Source organism: Sphaerodactylus townsendi, linkage group LG03 (genome assembly GCF_021028975.2).
Source record: "Sphaerodactylus townsendi isolate TG3544 linkage group LG03, MPM_Stown_v2.3, whole genome shotgun sequence".
NCBI classification, from domain to species: Eukaryota; Metazoa; Chordata; class Lepidosauria; order Squamata; family Sphaerodactylidae; genus Sphaerodactylus; species Sphaerodactylus townsendi.
Genome location: NC_059427.1, coordinates 109,856,864 through 109,880,684, shown reverse-complemented (window position 1 = coordinate 109,880,684; position 23,821 = coordinate 109,856,864). Strand labels below are relative to the sequence as shown.

Below are 23,821 nucleotides of genomic sequence, written 5' to 3'. Positions count from 1 at the left end.
TGCTAGCAAAGACAGAATAAACACACAGAGATAAAAGAGAATCTCCAAGCATCTAGAATAGCAGCCTACAGCGAGACCTTCTATTCTTTTCACTGCACAGTTGCAACCAGTTCCCAGATTTTTTTTTCTTTTTCACATGGAAATACTAAGAGGGATTAAAGAACAGGTGGGGGGGGGGGTTCTTATACAAAAGGGGTGGCACCGAAAAAGCAGGCAGGAAAAATACTAAGCAAATTCAGCAACTCAAAATAGAAACTCAGGCAGTTAAATGGAAACATGTTTAGTTTCATTATAGACATCCTATATGTTTTGTTACAATATAAGGAAGTTCTCAAGAACAAAATACAGAAGGCAAAGGAAAAAGTGCTATAATAATTTAAAAAATAATTCTTGATGCATTTCACATCTTCCAGTAAACAAACAGCCAAATATTCCATTGAGTATAACATTTTAAAAAACCTCCATGAATTTTATTAAGCGTAGAAATAGTATTTTAACTTGTATGATGTTGCAGTTTTTATTATCTTTGGTTTTGACTTATTGTAGTTAGTCTTCATAACAATGACGGAGAGAAAAATGTATTATCAGTACTGTAAAATTTGGACAGGAAATACAATTTAGCCTCTCTTGATGCAGTTTCTGTTTAGCATATAGTGCTACCAATAGTTTGTTGATGGTGGGATGGAGTTATGCTGGTTTTGAGTTTACTATGCATACAATAGTTGCTCCTTGAGTTAAACGCAGTTTGATGACACCAAGTCTCTTACGCTGGAGATACAGTAACACTGGATTCACTGAATATCCATTCACAACAGATAGGATGGTTTGTACTCTCGGATTCTGGATTTTTCAAAACATTATTTCTAGCCACTACAGCTAAAAATGTCCCCACTACTTTGACACTCAAACTAGAAAAGGATTTTGTCCCTGCTCTACAAATCTGCCTTTGACTTCCAGCCACAGAGATGTTGCAAGAGGAATTTGCTGCTCAATCCAGCAGATGGCCTAATAGCTAGAGAGCACGTAACTCAGCTTTCAGATCAAAGCAAGAGAGAGATACATGGATTCCAGGGCAGGTGCCAAGCATGGATCAGCACCTCTAATAGCCTGAACAAGCAGCACAACCTGGGAAGTGCAATCCATGTCTTGAATTACTCCTAAACAAGCACATGATCGATGACTCAAGGTCTGGATTCTCTTCTGAATTGGGTATTCTCATTCCTTGCTTTAGCTTCTTAGGGAGTCTCATTCTTTGTATAGGGACAGTTTGTCAAATTTTTAAAAAATCAAGCAAAACAAACAGAGAGATGATCTCTCATTTGCTTTGTGGAGACAGTTCACAGATGGCAAATTACAGGACTGTAACAGAAGTAAGCCACAGAAAATGATACAGGAGGGAATTGCTCAACAGGTGGGGGGGGCCCAAGGGAGCGCCACTAGTGCCTAATAAAATATATAACTGTGAGACAGATGCAAGTTAATGGGAGGCACTTGTTCTGCACCCCTCTGTGAAGCAGACAACCATTTGACCAAACGACCAGGCATCCAGTTTCCATTTAATCTGTTGTGTGGCAAAATTCCCTTGCTACTTGGCAGGATGATACAGCTTATCAACTACACACCATGCTGAGTTGCCCCTTATCGTTCTCTACAATGGATTATATGAGGCAGAGTACTATCTGGAAAATGTCACAGCACATAAAGATTTAAAAAACAAAACAGAAAATGATCCTTGTTTCTGGAGAATGTGGACATCCTCCCTGAATGCAAGTGATTTTTAAAGCATTTCAACTGCATGCAGAGGTTACTGGGAACAACTGGATACTTTTCAGGCCAGGGATCATTGAGATAATGTAATGCTCTTTGATGGATTGGGAGAGGCAGTCTTGCAAATACACAGATATGTTCTCAACTACCGTGTTTCTCCGAAAATAAAACAGTGTCTTATATTAATTTTTGCTCCCAAAGGTGTGCTATGTCTTATTTTCAGGGGATGTCTTATTTTGCTGCATGCTCTGGTGTTCTGTTCGACGGCCATGCTTCTAAACAAAAACTTTGCTATGTCTTACTTTCGGGGGATGTTTTATATTTAGCACTTCAACAAAACCTCTACTACGACTTATTCTCAGGGGATGTCTTATTTTTGGAGAAACAGGGTAGCTGCAATCTGGTGGAATGCTCTGTCAAATGAGACCAGGGCCCTGCAGAACTTATCCAATTCCACAGGGCCTGCAACACCGAGCTATTCTGCCAGGCCTACAATTTAAGGCAGCAACAGGGAGTAATAGGCGCATCATGGCAGGCCTCCCTTCTTCCTCTCCTTTTTCTCCCCCTTTTTTATTAAATGGGAAGGGTGTGGTCAGTTGTTCCACTCTTGTTTAAGTTTTTAGCCCTATCTGAATTTGTTTATTAGATTATCTATTTATATTATTTTATATGACATATTAAGCAATTGTATCAATTAAGTATGTGCAAGCCGCTCCAAGTCTACTTTGGCAGGAGAGAGCGGGGTATTAAATCAAATACATAATACTAAAAATAATATGCCTTCTTCCACCAAATTTTCTTAGCATTATTTATTTATTTATAATTTTGATTTACTAAACTGCCCACCCCTGAAGGGCTCTGGGCAGTGTACAGTATAACATTTCAGTTAAAAACATCATAAAACTTTTAAAAACCAACCCGCCACTTAACCTAACACAACCCTCAGACAGCAAATACCTCTGTGTCCCAGAAACAGTTTTTTTAAAAAAAGTGTAGGGGATGACACTCATCAGCGGCTGTCTCCCTTGAAGCTCGGTGGAACAACTCTGTTTTACAGGCCCTGTGGAACTGCTCAAACCTGGGTAGATGGAGGCAGAGTGTTCCACCAGGCTGGGGCCAAGGCACTAAAGGCCCTGGCCCAGATGGAGGCCAGTCGCATCATAAAGGAGCAAGGGATCACTAGCAAATTGGCCTCTGCAGAACGCAAAGGCCAAGTGGGGACATAGGGGAGGAGACGGTCCTGCAAATACGAGGGCCCCAGGCTGCGGATTGCCTTAAAGCTAAGTACCAACACCTTGAAGATGATCCAGTATTCAATTGGCACCCAGTGCAGATGGTGCAGCACGTGGGAGATATGGTCCCGTATATTTATTTATTTATTTTCAAATTTAACATACCGCCCCATATAGAGGCCCCCGCAAGAAGCCGCGCCACTGCATGGTGGACCAGCTTCAATTTCTGGATCTGCCATAAGGGAAGGCCCGCATAGAGTAAGTTACAATAGTCTAACCTGGAGGTGACCATAGCATGGATCACTGTGGCTAGTCTGGGAAAGATAGGGAGTCAGGTGCCGAGCTTGGCATAGATGGAAAAACGCCACTTGGGTGTTTTTAATTCTTCCAATGTAGAGGATATGTTTTTAGAGTGCTCTTAGCTGTTTTACTTCAAAATATCTTATTGTAAAATGGATTTTATTTTGGGAACAGTCAGAGTCTCCAAAAGTCAAGGATTTAAGTAGAAAAGTAAGAAATATTTATTCAAATATTTAAAATAATATATATAAAATGTAGTTTTATCATCCTACTATCACAGCCAATTATGAAATACTGCTTCTGGCATCACCGGTGATAAAGGTCACTCCACTACTACCACCCACGTACCCAATTTTGCTTTCTTACCCTGGGATGATCAGCAGTGCTTGCATGAGCAGATCTCTGGATTCAACCCACTGATATGTAAGCATACATGTAGCCCATTTAAAAACAAACAAACCCAGAGCTCCTCTCTCATAGAAATAACACCTCACCAATTGTAAAAACTTTACTTTATAGGGGAAAAATTAGCTTTTCTCCCCAACCAGGCTCCCCGTCACCTTTTAATTTCTACTTCACTGTCCCATGCCTCCCATTTCCATTAACAGTTACAATTCTGATGAAAGCACTAACTGGATTTCCTCTGGAAGAAAGAGCCTTTTTAATATTTGCTTTATTTACAAAATATACAAACAGAGAACAGTGGTGTAGTACCTTCCCTCAGCTGCTTTGGTTACCACAGTTCAAGTGCCCTGCCCAATTCCCAAGCCTGGGATTTTCAAACTCTGACTGTGTCTCATGCCACAATCATCATGGTCTAGTTTTCCTGGATGCATTCTGGACATTTTGCTATGAAACTTAGGAGCACTCATCATAACAGATGTCAAACACCACACATACTTTTACAGCTTGTCCCTTTTAAATATATGTACAAAAAGCTGGTAGCAATTTCCAGCTGGTATCTTTGTTTTAAAGAAATACATAGCTAAGCAATGTGTGAAGTTTCATTTGTAACATATTTTCACATGGCAACAAATGCAGAAACTTTCTTATGAGGTGGCCCTGAAGTTAGAATTGCTTCACTTGTAATAGAACAACAGTTATTAAAATATGTAGAAGGTACCAGCTTTAACTCCTGAGCAAGCAAAGAAGCTAAATGTATTTTCCCATGTATAGACTATAGAAACAAGAATCAAGGATCTGGGGCCAATTGTGTATAACTTCTGCTACAACATATGAAATGGTACTAAGACCAAACATTGCCTTGTAAAACATGAGAATGTCTTGGTACATCTGTTCATGTTTAAATTTACAGATTTATAACTGCGTGAAACTGATCCCCATGTGCCTTTCTAGAACAGGAGGACTACTTTTAAAAACAAGAACACTTTTTTTAAAACTATGCAACAACTTCACAGAAAAACCTGGTAAATTTAACTGAGAATTTTTGACAAGGCTCAAAAGCCACCATTCAACAGACAAAGTTTAAGAACTGTTCAGAGTTCGGTTTCTTGCACTGGCTGTATTCTGCTTAGGCACTTACTGAACCCCAGGGTCCAAGTCCCAACAAAATTTCTAATTCATGAATCTCCCTATTAAGAACTATATCAACATAGGACTTGTGAGGGGGGCACAAGGGGGCAGGAACCCTGGCCGCCAGTCCCCCAAGGGATGGGTTTGGGCATCCTCTGCCTCTGTCCTGCCCACCCCCCAAAGCAGAGTGAGGAACTGGGGCACCATTGCTAGGCCTAGGCTCACCCCAGGCGAGACAGTGGAAGCAGCAAAGCACACTTTTGTGGGCAGCAGTTGGTTCAGGGGAGACCCAGTGGCAGGCCTTGCTCGTCAGCTTACCCACCATGCCGTGCTCCTTTCTGTTCAAGAAGCCAGGCAGCCCCTGCACACTGCCAAGCCCATCTAGAGGTGTGGTGCCCAGGTGGGAAGGAAGCACTGAGTCAGGGACAGTTCTTGGGATGGCCAACCTCCTCTCGCATGCCCCTTCCTCAACTTCCTCCTCCCTTCACAGTAAGCCTGACCCACATGGTCCCGTTGGAATGGTTCTTCGGGGATGCATGAAGCCTCCCTGCCCTGTTTCTGAACCACTAGTTTTCCCAAAAGAGGCAGGCAGGCAGGTCTTTCAGGCACAAATAAATGGGATCTCAGGGTCAGGATCCTGCCTGGAAGACGCAACTAGCGGGCTCATCAGCAGGGTTCTGGGGCAGCCAGCTACATGCCACTTGCTGTGTTCGCCTGGCAGACTATGCATGGGTGCCGGGGGCCTCAGGTATGCCCATTTTGCTGCTTCACACACTGCACGAGTCAGGGGATAATTCTGGCATGCTTGACTCCCTTCGCCTGTGCCTCTTTGTTTACTGCTGCCTCTGGAGGCAGCCCTGTCTAAATCCACCAAGGAAATTCACCTCTGTTAGTCCCTTGCCTTGAAAGCCCTGCAGGGTCATTGCTTTCCAACCTCACAGTAGATGTACTGTCTAGAAAGAGAGTCAGCCTTGCTTCTCCCCCTGCCCAAAGTTGTTGGCAGCTGCAGGGGTTCACCCAAGGCCTAGACATCCAATGGACTTGCCCTGTGTTCAGTTTAAACAGCACATATGTGCTGCTGGCCATAAATGGGACCAAGAGTCTGCCAACAGCACCTTCCAGAAGACTTGCAGGGATTCATGGCTGATGGAACAAAGATTCTCTGGTGGCAGAAAGTGTATGAGTTAATCCACCTGCCATGGAGTCAGGGGGAAACCCCAAACTCTTTGAGGGGAGGGGTGCAATTTCAGTGCTTGCCCCAGGTGCCATTTTCTGTAGCCACACCCCTGTATGACAACAGAAGTCTACACAACAGAATCAGTTTCTGATGTACTGTATTGTCGAAGGCTTTCATGGCCAGATTCAACTGGTTGATGTGGGTTTTCCCCCGAACAGTAGTCTGTGTGACAGTAGTCTGGCAGATCTTGTACCTAACGTTTCACCTGCATCTGTGGCTGGCATCTTCAGAGGTGCATCACAGAGAAAAGTCTGTTATACACTGTGTCCTTTTCTCCAGAAAACCCCCAACAATCAGTTTTTGATTTGTTAATGCTATTAACAATAAACAGAAATCTAGATCCTGCACTCATCAAAGTACAAACAGTGCTTAAAAAACCAAGTGCCATTTATTTTCTCATGCTCTGCCACTCATTTCTCCTCCCCTAGCCAAGGAAGGAATCTCAAAACAAGCAAGCTGTTCCTCTTCCCTCCTTGTGCAGAATGTGCTTGGCATCTAAAGAATTGACAGAGGTGAATGAGGAGATGGTGATATTTCAGAAGGGTGTGCCCATCACCATCATAGCCAACCCAAGCAGGTGCTGGTGTAGGGTGTCTTAGGCAGCTGAAGGCCAGCTCCCCAGTGGGGAGGTGTGGTTTTCTTCTCCCTTACAAGGCTGCTTCTGAGATCCAGCACAAAGCTGCCAGAACAGAATAAATGAAACCAGTGTAGCACTGAGTTTAACAATAGTTAATATTTATGCTGCAGGGGATAGCTTGGAGTAAAGCAAAGCAGACACTTACATGCAGCATTATTGACAACAGGCTGGCCAAGCCAAAATTCTGGGTGGGATTACAGGAGCCAAGTCAATGAAATTTGCAAGTCAGCAATGCAACCTGACACAAGTAAGATCCTTCTCACATGACAGGCACTTAGCACCTCCATGGGCATTTCATATGCCTGCCTCACCACACAAGAAAATCTACTACCAAGTTCACAAAAAGGCAAGGAGGCTCAAATAATTGCAAAAGCACAGTGGTGGTACAGCCAAAGAATTAATTATAGGGGCATAAGGCCAGAATCCTGTTGCTCAAGAGTCTCATACTTGATTTACTAATCCTGGTAGGAAGTCGTCCAAGCTATCCATCCTCCAGCAATTTGAGCTGTTCATTCTGCATGTCCCACTTCTCAGTGTGGTGAAAAAGGGAATATATGGCTCTCAATGCTGCTAGATGCCCTGGTAGACTATAATAAATGCATGACAGTCAAGACAGAGATAGTAATTATTGCTCATTTGCAGGTCACCTTTTGAATGTTATTTTGGTCACTTCACTATTTTTAGTCTGGTCTCTTCCATTTGTTCATTTGTCTGAAAGGACCATAGGATTTAAGCAGCCATGGGCACTATGCCCTCTCCTGCCCTGCTCTATCACAATGCTAAACTATATTTACCATATGGATAGAATACAGGGCAGAAGAACAACAAATGCTTTTCCTATGCTCTCATCTTCACACTATCTAAATATATTCACAAATTGGAATGGGGAGGATAATGAAAAGACACTCTTCTGGCCGTCTTGGTACATCTCCATGGGAATCTGTCTCATAGTAATAAAAAACTCTACTTCTGACTACTCTGCACATGTAAAGGGACAACTGTTGATCTTAAGGGCTACATGTGCATGTGCTATCAAAACACATATGGTGTTTTGGTGACCCCATAGAGTTTACAAGGCCAGAAATGTTCAGAGGTAGTTTGCCATTGCCGAGCTTTGCATGGGCTGAGAGAGTTCTGTTCCTGATCCAAGCTCACCCAGCAGGCTTCATGTGGAGGACTAGGGACCTCGTTCTCCAGATTAGAGCCTGCCATTCTTAACCACTGCACCACATTAGCTCCGAAGACTACGTGCCCACCAAATCAGATTGGGTAGAACTTTTGGGGGATATCTCTGTAACATGTGGTGCAGTCTACTGCTTTTGTCCACAATTCAAACTTATTTCTTCTACAGACAACTTCAGGCCTGATACATCATGATTCCTATTTCACTATAATGTTGTTTCATCATATGTTCTACATTTTTATAAAAGCTACATTCTAGGGGTGATTTGGTATACTTCTGTCTTCTGAAAAGTTGTAAACTGATTAAACTAGATTTCTGAATACTTCAGGAATTACAAACGGGTCAATTTTGAACTTTGAAACAGAATGAAATTTAGGAGTTTGGGTGACTTTCTTTAGTTCATCGCAAACAAATGATAATTTAATACATGGCAAAGGCTCATACATAAAGTATTTGGTCGTATAACACACAGATTTCTCCTGCATGAGGGTTTTTTCCCCTCCAAAGATTAAATATTTTTTTAAACTCCTGCATGAAAGAGTGGATATTTATCAGCAATTGGAAAGCGTGTTGACTGAGTTCTTTCCCAAGATGATAACAATCAAGCAAGAGACAGACGAGCTTATTACACTAAGAATGAAAACCTGTCATTTACTAAAGGAGCAAGTTTCAAAGGGGATATTTAGCACTCTACCTTTCCAGCTACAGGGGTAATTCATCTCCCAGCAGCTGCTGTCAGTGAGGATTTAAAGGCGTCAATATTTGCATTTGAGGGTGTCACACATTCTGCTGTCTTTAAAAAAAAGGGGAAAAAAACTCCAGGCCATTCAGTGACAGGCTATTACATGCTCAAAATACAGCCCAGTCAAGGACTTCAGAATTCTCATGGGAGGCATTTCATCTAGTTACAAATACACTTAATGCAACCAGCTCAAGAATGCCCACTGTTTAACCTGGAACCCTCTGTCCAGTTAGCCCCGATGACCATGTAGAAAACTGGTGGGGGAAATGTGCTATACATTATCAGAAGGCAGACAGCAGGGCCACCCATTGATCATGGCATTATGTGTCATAATTTTCAAGTCAGCCCTGAAACTGGGTGTTAAATGTGAGCTTCTGTCACCCTATCTGGTTGAAGTGAAAATCCTATATTTCAATATGCTGGCAAACATGAAGACAGAAATGAAATGTCATTAGGCTGTCTTTTGGGAAGCTCGAATAATTTCAAGAAAATATTTTTATTGCTGGGTCTTCAGGAAGATCTCGAGACAAGATTTCAGACAACTGATTATCATCTTCAACGTACGATGCTGGCTGCTCCTATCACATGTGAGTGCATATTTATTGGAAGGAATCCAAATCCATTTGCCCAAGAGCAATGATAAATCAAAACAGACCAACTAAACAATGTACTCTAATTCATAATACAGGTCCATAATAGATATAAAAGAGGTTTTCAGCACCTGCTTCATTCTCAGAATACAAATACTTCCTTTTAAAATATACAATAATTTAATATGTTAACAAAATTATTTAACATATTCCAGCCCCATTTTTCTTCCTTTCTGATAAGAATTCTTACCTTGTCCAAGAAGCACAGCTTTTCCCGGGTCTTGGCATCAAGAATCTCCACCTCAAAAAAAAGAACAGCTTTTTTAGATTTCTTAGTTGTCTTGGTAGAGACCTTGGGTCCTACACCATTAACATTCCTTTGAAGGGGCTGACCCCCCTCCGCAGACATCACACTCCCATCCATGCCTCTCCACACAGCAACAAGTCCCACAGGGGTGTGGCTAGGATCACAACCACAGTTTTGCCCGCTATATCTGAACACCACACTTGGATCACTCCTGATCAGCAGAGGAGGCTGCTTCTCAAGAGCAGCTATTTGTCCTGCAACTTGAAAAAATAACTCCTGAGGCAGAGACTCCAAGCTCAGCTTTTCAAGCAAGATCCAGTACAGCACACAGAAAAGGTTCACTTCCAATCTCTTCGGCAGGTTGTGTTCCAAGGTGTAAGCTGATAGCATGGGGAGCTGAACCACTACTGTTCCCAGCTAAATATAAAACTGAGCCCAGCAGAAGACTCCTTGCAAGCAGCCTCCAGTCCAGTCAAGCCATACCAGGAAGTTTTTAAAGATCTCACCCTCTTCCAAAGCAATTAGTGTAATCTAGGCCTTCATAAGCCAACCGAGAAATCCCATATAGGGAAGTTTTGCCTTCAGTTTCCCTTAAATACAAGAAGTTTGGTTAACCACTCTGTTCTAGTGTCCCAAAGAGCTAAATCAGCTCAGAGCATGTTGCAGGGTCTAGTAGAACTCTACCAGTAGTACACAGATGGTACTTAGTACAATAATTAAAAATGTGTAGTGGGATTCCTTCACTATATCTTTAATTTAATCTCATTATATTACAGTCCATGGCCTAAAACTAGAGTTGCATGTTCTGGGTTGGATTAGGGATAGGGAAGGACCTCAACAGCCTTTAGCGCCGTAGACTCCAGCTGTAATTCTGGGAGATCTGCAGCCACTACCTGGAAGTTTGCAAATAAAACCACTACTACTAACTATGGTAATTAAACTCCACATGCATGTGTGGGGGGAGGGTTGGGGGGGAGGCAACTGTATACACTTCTGAATACAACAGAAGAGCATGGATACCTTCACGCCCTGTTTGAAGGCTTTCCAGAAGCATAAAGTTGCTCACTGTTTGGACCAGAATGTTAAAACTTTTGGTCAGATTCTGCAATACTCTTAATTCCTATATGATAATTAAGGACAGTCACAAAGCCAAGGTTGAAGTCACTGTTTTAGGGCCAAAATATAAGATACACACAACAATAAATCACGTCATGCATATACAACCTGATTCACAATCAGATGTACATCAGGTGAACCTAAACAATACTTATTTGCTCAGTGATGCTGGGGTGGGCAATAGCTTGTGGCTTCCTTTAGGTGCCAGGAACTTTTGGCCCATTTTTTCTGGCTTCACATACCCTAGGAAAGACACATAGAGCCATAGAACAGTGGCAACAAGCCCCCCACTTTAGGAAGGAACTTTTAAATGCCTTATCCTCCTCACAGCACTTCCAGGTAGCACCAAGAGAACAAGCAAAGCTTAATCCTTGACTCAACTCATGCCAGACTCCAGGATCTAGAGCCAAGCTTTTCCATTGAAGCATTCATTCACCTGGATCAAGTGGCAGCACAGCAGTTAACGGCATCAAGAGAGACAATTCAAGGAAAGAAGGAAGACTTTTAAGGGTAAAGCAAAACTGAGGACCAACATGGAAAACAAGTTAGAAAGACAGCTCGAGCACATTTGTGGCTTGATGACGTTACAAGTGCTTTGCAACTGACATATGAACAGCTTACTTCTCATTAGACTGGAGGTGGCTTTATTGGGGCCAAGGACTAGAATACGTTATTAGTGAGCTATACTTTCTGTGCTTCCAAAACTGACTACTCAGGTTTAGAGGTTGTTCAACTCAGCAACATCTAGAAGCTGACAGAATTCCAGACTCAGAACATGAAGCCTTTTTACATTAAGATCCCCTATGAACTCCTTCCTACACAGAAAGTCAAAGATTTTCTTCTACCTGGCTCAAATGTATTGGAGAGTGACTGCACAGTCACAACGAAGCAGACCACATCAGAGAGTTGTCTTGAGTGGGGCAGCAAGAATTTGAAGCCTGTTCAGCACTGTCGGCAGAGAGCAAGGGCCAGCTCCAAACAGAGGTATTAATAGAACTGTGCCTCAGAGGCTGGAACAGTCATTCCACATGCCTCAGAGCTTCTAGAACAAAGACTTGCTTCCAGGGGAAACAGCACACAGATCATGCTGACCATATTAAGGTGCTGTGACCTATAAGTGGTGGCACAGGCAGAAAGAAGCGAAAGAGCTGCAGTGGGCTCAAGTATGCACACAGTAATCCAGAGAAGAACCAATATGTTCAAGACTGCAGGAAACACCAATGGAGAAACAAATGGATTTGCTAAGATTGACAAGAACAACAGACAATTCAAAATTTAAGCAGAGAATGAAGGAAGACTCTCCCTTTCCCACAGTACAAAGAGGTAAGCAAAGTTGCTGGGTGGGAGCATACACAGCAATACCAATGGGCAACGTCAAGTGGGATGGTTTACTCTAAATGCTATTTCAATCTCAGTAATTTATGCAACTGGTCTTGAAAGCATGAAAAGTTTGATGAAGAATCTACTCACTTTTCAGATGAAAATGAGAAACTAAGCAAATTTATACAGGGAAAGGGCATACTCTTATAGATTTAGGCCATTAGGTCCAAACAATTAATTGATATTTAGAATACTCCCTAGACAGGACCCAGGACTCCAAAACTGGATCATCTTCTGTAATAAACTGCCAACTTCCTCAACAGCTTGTTGCAATGACTTTCATTTATTCATTGCTACAACTATCCATTCCCTGAATGGACAAAATCTGTTCCTGGCAATCTAGTAACTAACAGTATACAATCTAGTAACTAAGGGTATATTCAGTCTGTCAAAGGAAACTATAGATTAAAAAGCTCTCTAGTTTCATGTGAACTTGCGAGAGGAAATCTGACTTGAGTAGTTCATGTCAAGACACGTTAGAAATTTAAATAAATTAATCCAAGCTTATTACATGTTTGGTATAGTAAAACTACCTTTCTGCTCTCCTTAAACCTTTGATTGTCAGCAGCTCTCTAGACACTTGGACCAGCTTGATCCAAATAATTCACAGTCATTCTGCATACTCCCCATATAGAGTCCAGAAGATATTACATCCTAGAAGGAGGAAATCTACCTGTCTCTAACAAAAATACATGCTGCATCAGCCCATTTAAAAAGTAGGCAGAAAGAATGGAAGCTTACTAAACTGTAGATCTAAGCCAAAATACCCACAATAATTTTTGATAGTCAATAATCTACTACCCCTTTTGTTGAGAACCTAGTTCACATAAGTACTTTGAGGGCTAAATCTTTAGTTAGAAACAATATTTGCCTGAGGCTACATAGAGCTCAAATACTACTATAAATTTATCTACCACCACCTCTTCCTCTGAAATTACTGAATTTATACATGCTCCTGGTTTCACACACATTCAACTGGAGGGGGTGATGATTCCAAAAGTAACTGCACAAATTGGGGGATTAATTCGAAATGGCTGTGACAAACAGCCCTTGGGCTGAGGCCAGAAGCTGGTTCCAGCTCTGCACTGGATACGTGGCAACAAGAGCCCTGCTACAGAGGCAGTAGTAGTATAACTGGCCAATCTAAGATCGAACAACTGTTTTCATACCGCAAACATCACAGAAACTCTGATATACATATGTAGCTGGTCAACTTTTTTTTCAGAGAGGAGATTATTAGTGAAAGGAAAATTATTATCTTGAGCCCTCATCATCTTTACATGTAACTGAAGAAAGTGCAGGAATGTATTAACAGTATCCTTTAATCCTTACTAACTGGAAATATTAACAACTTCAACAAGTCAGACTAATTTCCTGATGTTTCTGACCCTCTAATCTGCTAAGGCAAAAGATATGAGAAAGTTCATGCCTGACAAAAGTTTTTATCTGCCAGTTCTGCCCCCAATCTACTTTTCATGAAAGCCGGCCACATCACAAAAAAGTGCACTAATCTTCTTCAAACATTCAAGATACCAAGAGATGAGCAGACACTACTAGCGATTACAATGGGCTGCAAACAGGGGGGAATGCACAAAATCTTCCATCACCAGAAACTTTAAACCACCACCCTTTTTCCAATTACCACCCAAATAAATAACAGGGACATTTTTGCTATTATCTTCTTACAAAACAGAAGCCAGCTCTCCCAAATTTTACTTGGAGCTCCAGGGAAATTAGAGTCCTCTAAATCCATACACTGACTTGGCACTATAATCCTATTTATTGAACATTGTTCAAATAACCATATTTAGGTGTCGTGCTCCAAAGATCTGGCAGTTAAATATATTCCTGCTGTTTTAAAGGCAATTCTCCAGATACAAAGAACTCCAGTAGTGTCGAAGGCTTGTTGTGGGGTTTGGGGGCTGGTTGTTGTGGGGTTTTAGGGCTTTGTGGCCAGTAGATCTTGTTCCTGACGTTTTGCCTGCATCTGTGGCTGGCATCTTCAGAGGTGTATCACAGAGAGAAGTCTGAACATCATTCATGCAACAAACACATGTACCAAACGATGACAAATGCATACTTTATACTGACACTTTTAACCTACTTTTCTCTGCTCAAAATAGACTCAGAGGCTGACAATGTCAGAAAAGAGCAATAGAAAATTATCAGTTGTGCAACAAATTATATACAAGTTATGTGTGTATAAAATGCCACCAAGTTGCAGCTGACTTATTATGGCAACTCCACAGGGTTTTCAAGGCAAGAGACTAACAGAGGTAGTTTGCTATTACCTTCCTCTGCACAACAACTGTGGCATTCCTTGGTGGTCTCTCATTTGGTTACGAAAAGTTGACCATGCTTTGTATCTGAGATTAGCCTAGCCTGGGCCATTCAGGTCAGGGAAAAATAGCAACCAGGACTTATGGCAACCCCAGAAGATTTTCAAGACAATAGACATTCAAGACAATAGACATCCCATTGTCTGCCTCTGTGCAGCAACCCTACTCTCCCTTGGTAGTTTCTCATCCAAATACTAACCAGAGCCAACCCTCTTTAACTTCCAATATCTGATAAAATCAGGCTAGCCTGGGCCATCCAGGTCAGGAATTATACAAGTTACCAGGCAAAATTACCTAATCCACTAGATAAAAAGATGGACAGAGCTGATGGTAACAGCTGTGTTCTTAATGTAAACAGAGTAACCCCCGAACAGGTAGGCAGGAACTCCCTTCTTTGCTTCCAACAAGTAGCTTCCCTTTATGTTCCCAGGAATGGAGTGGAGGAGAAAATCAGGGGGTCACAGATCTGCCCTTGATAGAAACACTTCATACCTGATGTCTGTATTCAATAATCTAACCATGTACAAAAGTACCTCCCATGCAGAAGAAACTAGCTTTGCATATGTAGCAGTATAATTAAGCTGTTCCAATGTAACCTTATCATCACAAACTAACCAACCATTCACAACCGGTGTCTGCTGTTTACAAAGCACTCAAGACCAGATAGATAATCTAACAGCAGTCAACACAGAATATAGACTAATGCTGGAGGTGTGGAAATAAATTAGTGATGATCCTCCAAACTTGGAAATGGATGAATATAAGGACAAGATGCCAAAAAGTCCCCATAAGTAATAGTTAGCACCTTTCAGATGGGTGCAGTAAAGCAAGGATAAGCTAGTACAGAATTCAAAGAACTGCCTTAGCAAACATGAAGTATATTTTTAAAACCCCTATTCCCCCCATATATATATATAGTCTGGGCCAGATGGCATTTACTGTATATACTTGCATATAAGTCGAATTTTTCAGCACATTTTTTGTGCTGAAAAAGCCCCCCTCAACTTATATGCGAGTGAGGTGTATTTTAAAAAATATTTTAGAGTTTTTACTTTGTCGGCCGCCAGGGGATGCAATTTTTAGGCTAGCGGCACCAAAATTTTAGGGATTTTTCAAGAGACTCTCCTGATGATACCAGTTAGGTTTGGTGAAGTTAGATGGGGCTACATTTTGAGGGTCCATAACTTTGGACCCCTTGAACCAAATTTCATCAGGATAATCTCTTGCTGATACCAGCTGGGTTTGGTGATGTTTGATTTAGGGGGTTTGGTTCAGGGGGTCCAAAGTTATGGACCCCCAAGGTGGGTGCTCCCATCCCCCATTGTTTCCAATGGAAGCTAATAGTAGATGGGGCTACCCTTTTGAGGGTCCATAACTTTGGATCCCCTGAACCAAACTTCACCAAACCTGGGTGGTATCATCAGGAGGGTCTCCTAAAGATACTCTGAAATATTGGTACTGCTAACATAAACATTCCTCTCCTGATCAAAAATCCAGTTTTGAAGGATTTTAACTCTTATGTTTTAGCTTGGTTGCTGATTCAGCTAAGGTTTTTGTACTTTTAAAGTTATTGTTGAGACCATATTGTTTTTGTTGACCCTCTTTTCCACTTACAGAGCTAGTTTACTGTTTTTCTTTGAAATAAATATTCAAAAACATGTAACCTACTGATGCCTCAATTAATGTAATTTTATTGGTATCTATTTTTATTTTTGACATTTACCAGTAGCTGCTGCATTTCCCACCCTCGACTTATACGTGAGTCAATAAGTTTTCCCAGTTTTTTGTGGTAAAATTAGGTGTCTCGACTTATATGCGGGTCAACTTACATACGATTATATACGGTAGTTTTTTCCAGCAAATACATAAAACAGAACATTTTCCATTTTTATGACACAGAAAGCAAACAAAAGCTGCACCGCCATCTTCTTAAACAACTACAGGTGTGGGGAAATACACACTCAACGAGGCTGCATCAGCACTCACTGGCAAGATACTAAGTAGTATAGACAGCTAAATACACAATGTCTCAAACTTAAGAGCTCTAATCTCTCCAGTTTACATATACACGTGGAGGCTACCTCAGCCTGTAACTAAGTCTGTAATTCAGACTGTAACTCAGTCTGCTGCTAAGTATTTGGCTAAGCCACTGAAGAAGAAAAAAACATCCAGTCCAAAATTAGAACAAGTATGGGATAAAGATTATTAAAAACTTATGGAGACAGTACCCTCTGGTGTTCACTAAAAATCTTCACAGCTGACAGGACAAAGGATTTATAGCTGCTGCATGAAGAAGTGGTCACTTGAGGTAAAAACATAATTGGCACACACTTTAAGGGTACCTCTGATCGTTCATAAGGCACAAAAACAAGGTTTTGCTTGGAATGTAAAACCCAGCTTTTCTACTAAAAGTATTCAAACTGAGCAGCTTTGAGTGTTTAGTGCAGCAAGATTAACGGTAGAGCTAGGGGAAAAGGGGAAAAGCAACTCTAACAAACTTCCCTCCCACAGATATTTTCAAATAGAAATGCATCAGGCATTTCAAGCATTTTTAAAAAACGAACTGTATCACAACATTCTTGAACAAAAAAAGTTGCAGAATGTGCACACTAGCTGAAACTGCATGCCAAACATTTTCAAAGTAATATCAGTTCACGCAAGACAGACTAAACAAGGATATACCCAGTTTATAAAATGTAATTTCCCCCCCAAAGCACTGAGTCAGAAAGCCATAATGAGAGAAAAGATTTCTTTAGAGTTCTTCTACACTATAAATTAATCTAGAGATAATGAAGTACACTGGAAAATTGATCTGACTTGCACAGCACAATTTTAGATATTCTTTTCTGAATTAGTTTTCCATAGTTGGCTGCCCTGAGGCTAGGGTAACGTTTTAAACAACCCAACCCAAAGATAGAGACCAATTTCACCAATCTCTCTCACAGAATCAATATGCTCTCTTTCCAGAAGGATGTTTATTTTATGGCTGGGGCTGGCACAATAAGTCTCGGACTATGGGGTTGGATCATGTACACCACTGTCCCAAATATGAAGGAACAGTTCATGGAAGATCAGATCCTACGCAGCTAGGGTAATATCTAGTGTTCCCTAAGTTTTACATTCATCCAACGCACATGAGACGCAACATATCAAATTTTGCTCTGATTCTTCAAAATGCCTCACACTTAAAGCTAAATGTATGGACTCAACCCAATACTTTCATATTCCCAAATTACAATAAGTCCTTCAACAAGTCCAGTCTCACAGGGAATTTACAGCTTCTTGCCTAGACATATAAGATGGGGATTTCATTGCAAAGTGAGATGCTAGGACCATAGGTTATCACTTGTAGCACAAGAACTACTGCAGTAGAACTATATTAAGTGGACTGAACTCAGTGAATCCTCAGGCACCTAAGAAAAAAGAGTATGCAACTCCTTCCAACAATCTATACAGTGATAAACCATGAGAAAGTGCAACAGATTTGTTCTGATCTATGCAGGCTCAAGAAAAATTCCACCCTAGTATGCTAGACTAGAGCTTCAGTCACTGACCAGTCATTCCAAAATCAGACACAGAGTTGAAATACATGAATTATTAAAACCGAGATACTGACACACCTCTTGCCAATCAGTCTCTGAGAAGGTACTTCTGGTGTGTCTTGGCCCTGAGAGCAGCTAAATTACACAATGGTATCCAAAACTGGAATTAACAGCCAGAATTACCAGATCATCCATTGCCTCACTTCAGGAGTCACTGCTTTAGGCTTGCCCATCTAATGTTTTCAGATGCAAGAATGATGAAAGTTCAAATCGGAGAAACAATGTGTCCCAACTCTCAGAAGTTTGGGAAATGAAATCCCAGATTGAAGAATGAAGAAACCCTCACATGCATTACTGCAATTCTAAATATCAGTACAAGAGTATTGCAAGATGCAGAGATACGATAACAGCCTTCTGAGTCATAATCACCCTGCCCAGCAAGGTCAAGAAGTGCTCTTGCACTTTTATCGTTCAACAGAATGTGTAGAATAGAATGGTTCAGTAGGGGTGGTTTATAAAGGGAAGAAGACTGCAGTTTTAATGTCTAGACCAGGGGTGTCCAACTCTGGTGCTCAAATGTTCATGGACTACAATTCCCATCAATCATTGCCAGCATGGCTTGGCCACACTGGCAGGGGCTGATGGGAATTGTAGTCCATGAACATCTGGGCTGCCAGAGTTGGACACCCCTGGTCTAGACATTTCAGGCCGTTATTACATCCAACTATATACATTACACTAATTATTGTATTTTAAAAAAACTGTAATCCATCTTGAGTCTCAGCAAGAAAGGCATGTTAGAAATAAAGTAAATAAAAATGAAGAAAATTTTCGGTTTCAGAAACAGAATTGTATACTTCAGAAAACCACAGAGATAAAAGTGACTCAGCGAGCAATGTTATCCCACCATTCCTTCAAAATATTTTGGGCAGTGTACCTCAGTCTTTCTTCCTCCATTTGATCCTCACAACAATCAGGTGAGTAGCTTAGTCTGAGAAAGTGGGTTGCCCAAGGACACCCAGCAAGCTTCTTAGCAGAGTGGGGGTTTGAACCTGGAGTTCTCAGATTCCAGTCAAACATTCTAATCACTTCCACCCTCCTGGCTGTCATCATGGCAGGAAACCTAAAGCATCCGAAACATTTGTCTTGGTTCATTTAATGTATACCCTGCCTTCCTTCACAATGGGGCTCCAAAGCACCCTCCAACATTCTGCTCCCCTCCATTTTCCTCACAACAGCCCTGTGAGGTAGATTAGGCTGAACATGTGACTGGTCCAAGGCCACTCAGTGAGCTTCCATGTTTCCCAGATGCTAGTCCAACACTCTAACTGCTAGACCACACTGGCTTTCTACTTCTGTCCCAATCTGCTTGCAAAGTAGTCTTCTGAAAAAAACACAGTAGCCATTGACAACAGTCCCAATTTTTCCCCAAACAGATTAGAATACCTCACCCTCACAAGATTTTTGGCATCCCCTGAATGCATTCTACCACCATACCAAGTCCCTCCAACTTGATGCACATTTTGTGGTATGCTGTACAGCAGCAGAAAACCTCAGCTCCTTCAGGCAACATTCATCTTCAACAAAATAGTTCTGACTCTAGCAACAGCTACAACAAAAAATGGAACACATGAAGTTGAATTTTGTGGAGCTGCAGCAGCTACATATGGCTCAACAAACTGTAGAATGACATTTCATTCTACTTATTTCATAATGTGTTTCATCAAAGAGAAGATGGTAGTTACAACCCGATTATCTGAAGTTTCAATCTGGGGCTTAACATTCCGGCAGGGCCCTTTTAATTCAGCAGATTTAGCCCCATATGCCTAAATGCCTACACTCATTGTGAGCAGGCAGAACTCCTAGAAGAGAAGCACAAATGCCAGGGAGTTACAGAATCCTAGGAGCTTTTTCCTAGGATGGTCAACCAAGTCATACGACAGGGGTGCAAAACATTGAAGGTTAAATTATAAGGAGTAATTTATCATTTATATTTTTCTGAAAAGTTTTTAAGCTCAGAAAACTTGTAGAGGATTACCTGTGTGTTCCAAGATCACCTGTCCCAATGAAGCATGTGTTTTCCAGTGCTGGCTTTGCTATTAATTGTACAGCAACGAACACAAGATTGGCACCAGTGCATGTTAATGCATTAACTGTTCCTAACAAAAATCAGTGGCAGAACTGATAATATGCAAAAATACATACATGTGCTAAAAAGTTAGCTCATTTTAACAATAATATTTTGGTTTAAGCAGCTGCTGTATTCAATAAAATTATACAAAATAATAATTCACTATTGGGTTTGAATAGGGTAAATGCTACCTCCTCTTCCCAACCTGACCGAAAAAGAACTACTGCTTCATTTTGTGTCAAAGTGAATGAATGAAGTCCTGTTCTGTTCTGCTTATAATGCCAGAGTTCAATTAATGCCCACAGATCCTTGTCTGCAGCAGCAGTTACCTAGACATGCCAAGAACTCGGCACTGTCACTTGTGAAATGTACCAGTAATAGCGGGTGGGAGATAAAGGAAGAAACATATGTAAAATATGTCAAGAAAAGAGGGGATGAATTTTTAAAGTTAAATTTGAGGAGCCATTGTCTAATTCTGCAAAAGAAGTGCTGGGGAAAGAAATTATTAAATGAAGACAATTCTATTAAGAATATGAACCAAAATCCAGATTGACAATTCAGATTCAGGATGTAGAAACTTGGGAATTTCCAAATATCTAGTACAAAAAGGCAAACCACTTTATAAAAGTTTCCCACAGCACTCTGAGCCATTCCCAGTGCCTATGCCAACTTCAAGTTCAAGATGTTGCAAGTACACACAGCAACAGATGCTATGTCAAGCAGCAGAACCAGGCATTAGGAAATGGCAGCAGTCAGGGCATGAAATATGAACAGTGCAAATGCAATTGGGACAGTGGGTATGACACTGGTGCTAAGGAGAGGGCAAATACCCTGGTGCTAAGGTGCTAAGATCGCTGGTGCTAAGGAGAGGGCAAATACCCTGGGCAACACTGGCAATCACCCTTGAAAAGCAGACTGACAGACAGGCACAAATAAACCCCAATAGCACTGGACAAAGCCCACTTGAATATATAAGCATAGTTCTGGAGCAGCAGTTGGAAGAAGGGAATGGGCAGCAAGAAAAGGCAGCAGACTGTAACATGGTACACTATGGACTGGACTGTGTCATTCTCTCTTCCTCAAAGGGTATATCACAGAAGTCCAGCAATGCACCTAGAGACTTTTAACTTGGACTCTATATTAGGAGTGATAGGACCCAGAGGATCTCAATAATTATCAACCTGTCTCAAATGTTCAATTGTTGAGCAAGGTGGTTGAATGGATGTGGCTGGACAACTCCTAGCTTTCCTGATAAGTCAAATTGTTTAGGTTGGTCCCTTACAATAAGTTTAGTCCTGGTTCTGGGACAGAAACAGCTTTGGTTACCCTGGTGGATGACTTGAGCTGGGAGAGGAACAAAGGGACCTTGACTGATCTTTCTAGACCTCTCAGCAGCTTTCAATATGATTGATGATGGTATCCTTCTGGACTACCTATCTGGCCTGGGATTGTTAAGCACCATTCTACAGTGATTCTCGTCCTTCCTGGAGGATAAGTTTCATAAGGTGGTGCTTGGGTACATACTGCTGCTCAGCCCTGTGGCCTATGGTTCCAACTTGTCCCCTATGCTCTTTAACACCACTGGGTGAGGTCATTCAGAAACTTGGGAGCACTCCTTGAGACAAGGTCTACTGCTGGACATACCAGTGGACATTGTGGCCAGCTTTCACTGGCCAGTTGCAGCCTTTCTTAGGCAGAAAAGATCTGCCCACTGTGGTGTATGCCCCAGTTACATTAGATTACTGCAAAACACTCTCAGAATGGCTGCCCTTGAGACAGTTGGTACACTGGCTCTGAATTTGTTCCTGGACACAACTGATGGTGTTGACCTTCAAAATTCTGTACGGCCTGCAAACACCATATCTGAAGGACTGTTATGAACTTGACCAACAATAAACCGCCAGCTTCATACTTAAGGTGCCCCTGAGTTCTGAGATTAGGCAAGTGGGAAACAGCCTTGTCAATCATGGAACTAAAGCTTCGTAACTCTCTCAGGGAGTCCTCTTCTGTTGCCATCATTCGCCAGCAGGCAAAGAGATTTTTTGTTTGTTTCATTTGGCAATCCCTTATTTCTAACCAACAGTTTTATAGCTTTTTAAAAATTTGATCATTTTTACAGTCTATTTTTAATTGTTTTAGTGTTGTGTCATTTGGGGGGGGCACACTTTTAAATAGTTTTTAAATGTGGTTTTATTGTATAAGTTTTAAATTGTAAGCTGCCTTGGTAGCCCTTAAAAGGGCAGAACATTATGAGATGCAGATGTGTCAGATGACAATAGAAAACGTTAACTCTAGAACCAGGAGAATGAGATATACTGCCTATAAAACTCTGTCGAAGGCGGCATCTGCTGATTGATACTTATTGATTTTATAGTATCTTATAAAGGTTGAGTGAGAGGTCCAGGTGGCCACCTTGCACACCTCTTCTACTGAAGCCTGCTTCTTGAATGCTTCATTTATTGCAGCGCTTTGCAGTGACTGTGCACTGATTCCCAGGTTCCTTCCCCATGCACCTATATGCTTCAGAGGTGCATTCCCTAACATATTTGCTAATGGCTGAGCTTGAGGTGAGATTGATATGAATAGAACCTTGGATGCACTTCGTCTGATAGTTTTCCACAGAGATGAAGAGGTCCAGCACTGGAGTTCTGAATCAACTGCTGATCAGATGGAACAAATTCCTATTGAAGGATCATTCCCCTTCTTAGAGAATCGACTGGATGAGCCAGTCTGCCTATATGTTGGTTTTTCCACAAATGTGTTCTGCCTTGATGCTGCTTTGCCGCCACTACTATCTGGTAAGCCTCCCTGTGAAGCACTGCCAACCTCAACCCACCATAGTTGTTTAGGTGGCCCTGGCCACTGTGTTTTCAGTCCTTAACGATTGTGTGGGATTTGCTGATTTGCATTTAGGAAGTGTATCAGGGCTAGACAAATTGCCCTTAGCTCCAACACATTTATCAGTAATTTGGATTTTTCCTTTCCCCACTGCCCTTGTACTGGTTTTCCCTCTAAGGATAGCTCCCCAGCCAGAGAGGCTGGCGTTGGTAAATATTTCCTGGGACTGATGAATTAAATATGTTCTTTCCTGTCTGGAGTTGGAAGGTCTTATCCACCACTGAAGGCTGCGGTTGACTCTGAGGGAAACAGTGACATTCACGTCCATCTTTCGCATGATCTGAGTCTGAAGGAATTCTCAGAAGTTGTTAAAGGATCCTGGTGTGCATTCACTATGTCAGCAGACTCATGAGAGCAAAAGGTGTCATGAGAGGGGTGCATTTGTTCTTGGCAATCACTGAAGCTAGGTCTTTGGTCTTTTGAATTTTCTTTTCTGGAAGGATTAATAGGTTGGTTTTTGTACTGATCATCAACCCCAGTTGTTACGAACTCTGGGAAGGGATAGATTGCTCTTTAAGAGATTGACTATAAAGCCAAAACTTCATAGCAATTGAATGGTGGTTTGGGTGTCTTCCTTCAGCTGACCCACTGAGAAAGATGTGATTAGAATGACCCGTTGGATACTCATTGTGAAGGGGTCTTCTCCTGGGTGGTTGTAGGCCATCTTGTTTGGGTTATTCTCCACCATCAATCAAGGAGGCAGGAAATATACTTTGGTCACTTCCTGTAGGCTGGTCATAGCCATCTTGCCCCAGTATCTGACTAGCCGAGGATTGGACTCACCACAATGAGACAAGAACATGGAACCACAACAACACACGCAATAACATGCTGAAAAAATGAACCTAACCTAACAACTCTGGAAGGGACCAAAGCTCAAAGGAATC

General features: G+C 41.6%; 1 protein-coding gene across 1 annotated transcript in view; it reads right to left on the bottom strand.

Annotated features, from left to right (window-relative positions):
* The window catches only part of LOC125427835 (very-long-chain enoyl-CoA reductase-like), a 62,054-nt gene that overhangs the window by 24,890 nt on the left and 13,343 nt on the right, over window positions 1-23,821 (bottom strand). Inside the window, exon 2 of the mRNA XM_048487390.1 lies at window positions 9,472-9,522. Coding sequence (XP_048343347.1) covers window positions 9,472-9,522 — 51 coding nt within the window. The remainder of the gene's footprint in view (window positions 1-9,471; window positions 9,523-23,821) is intronic.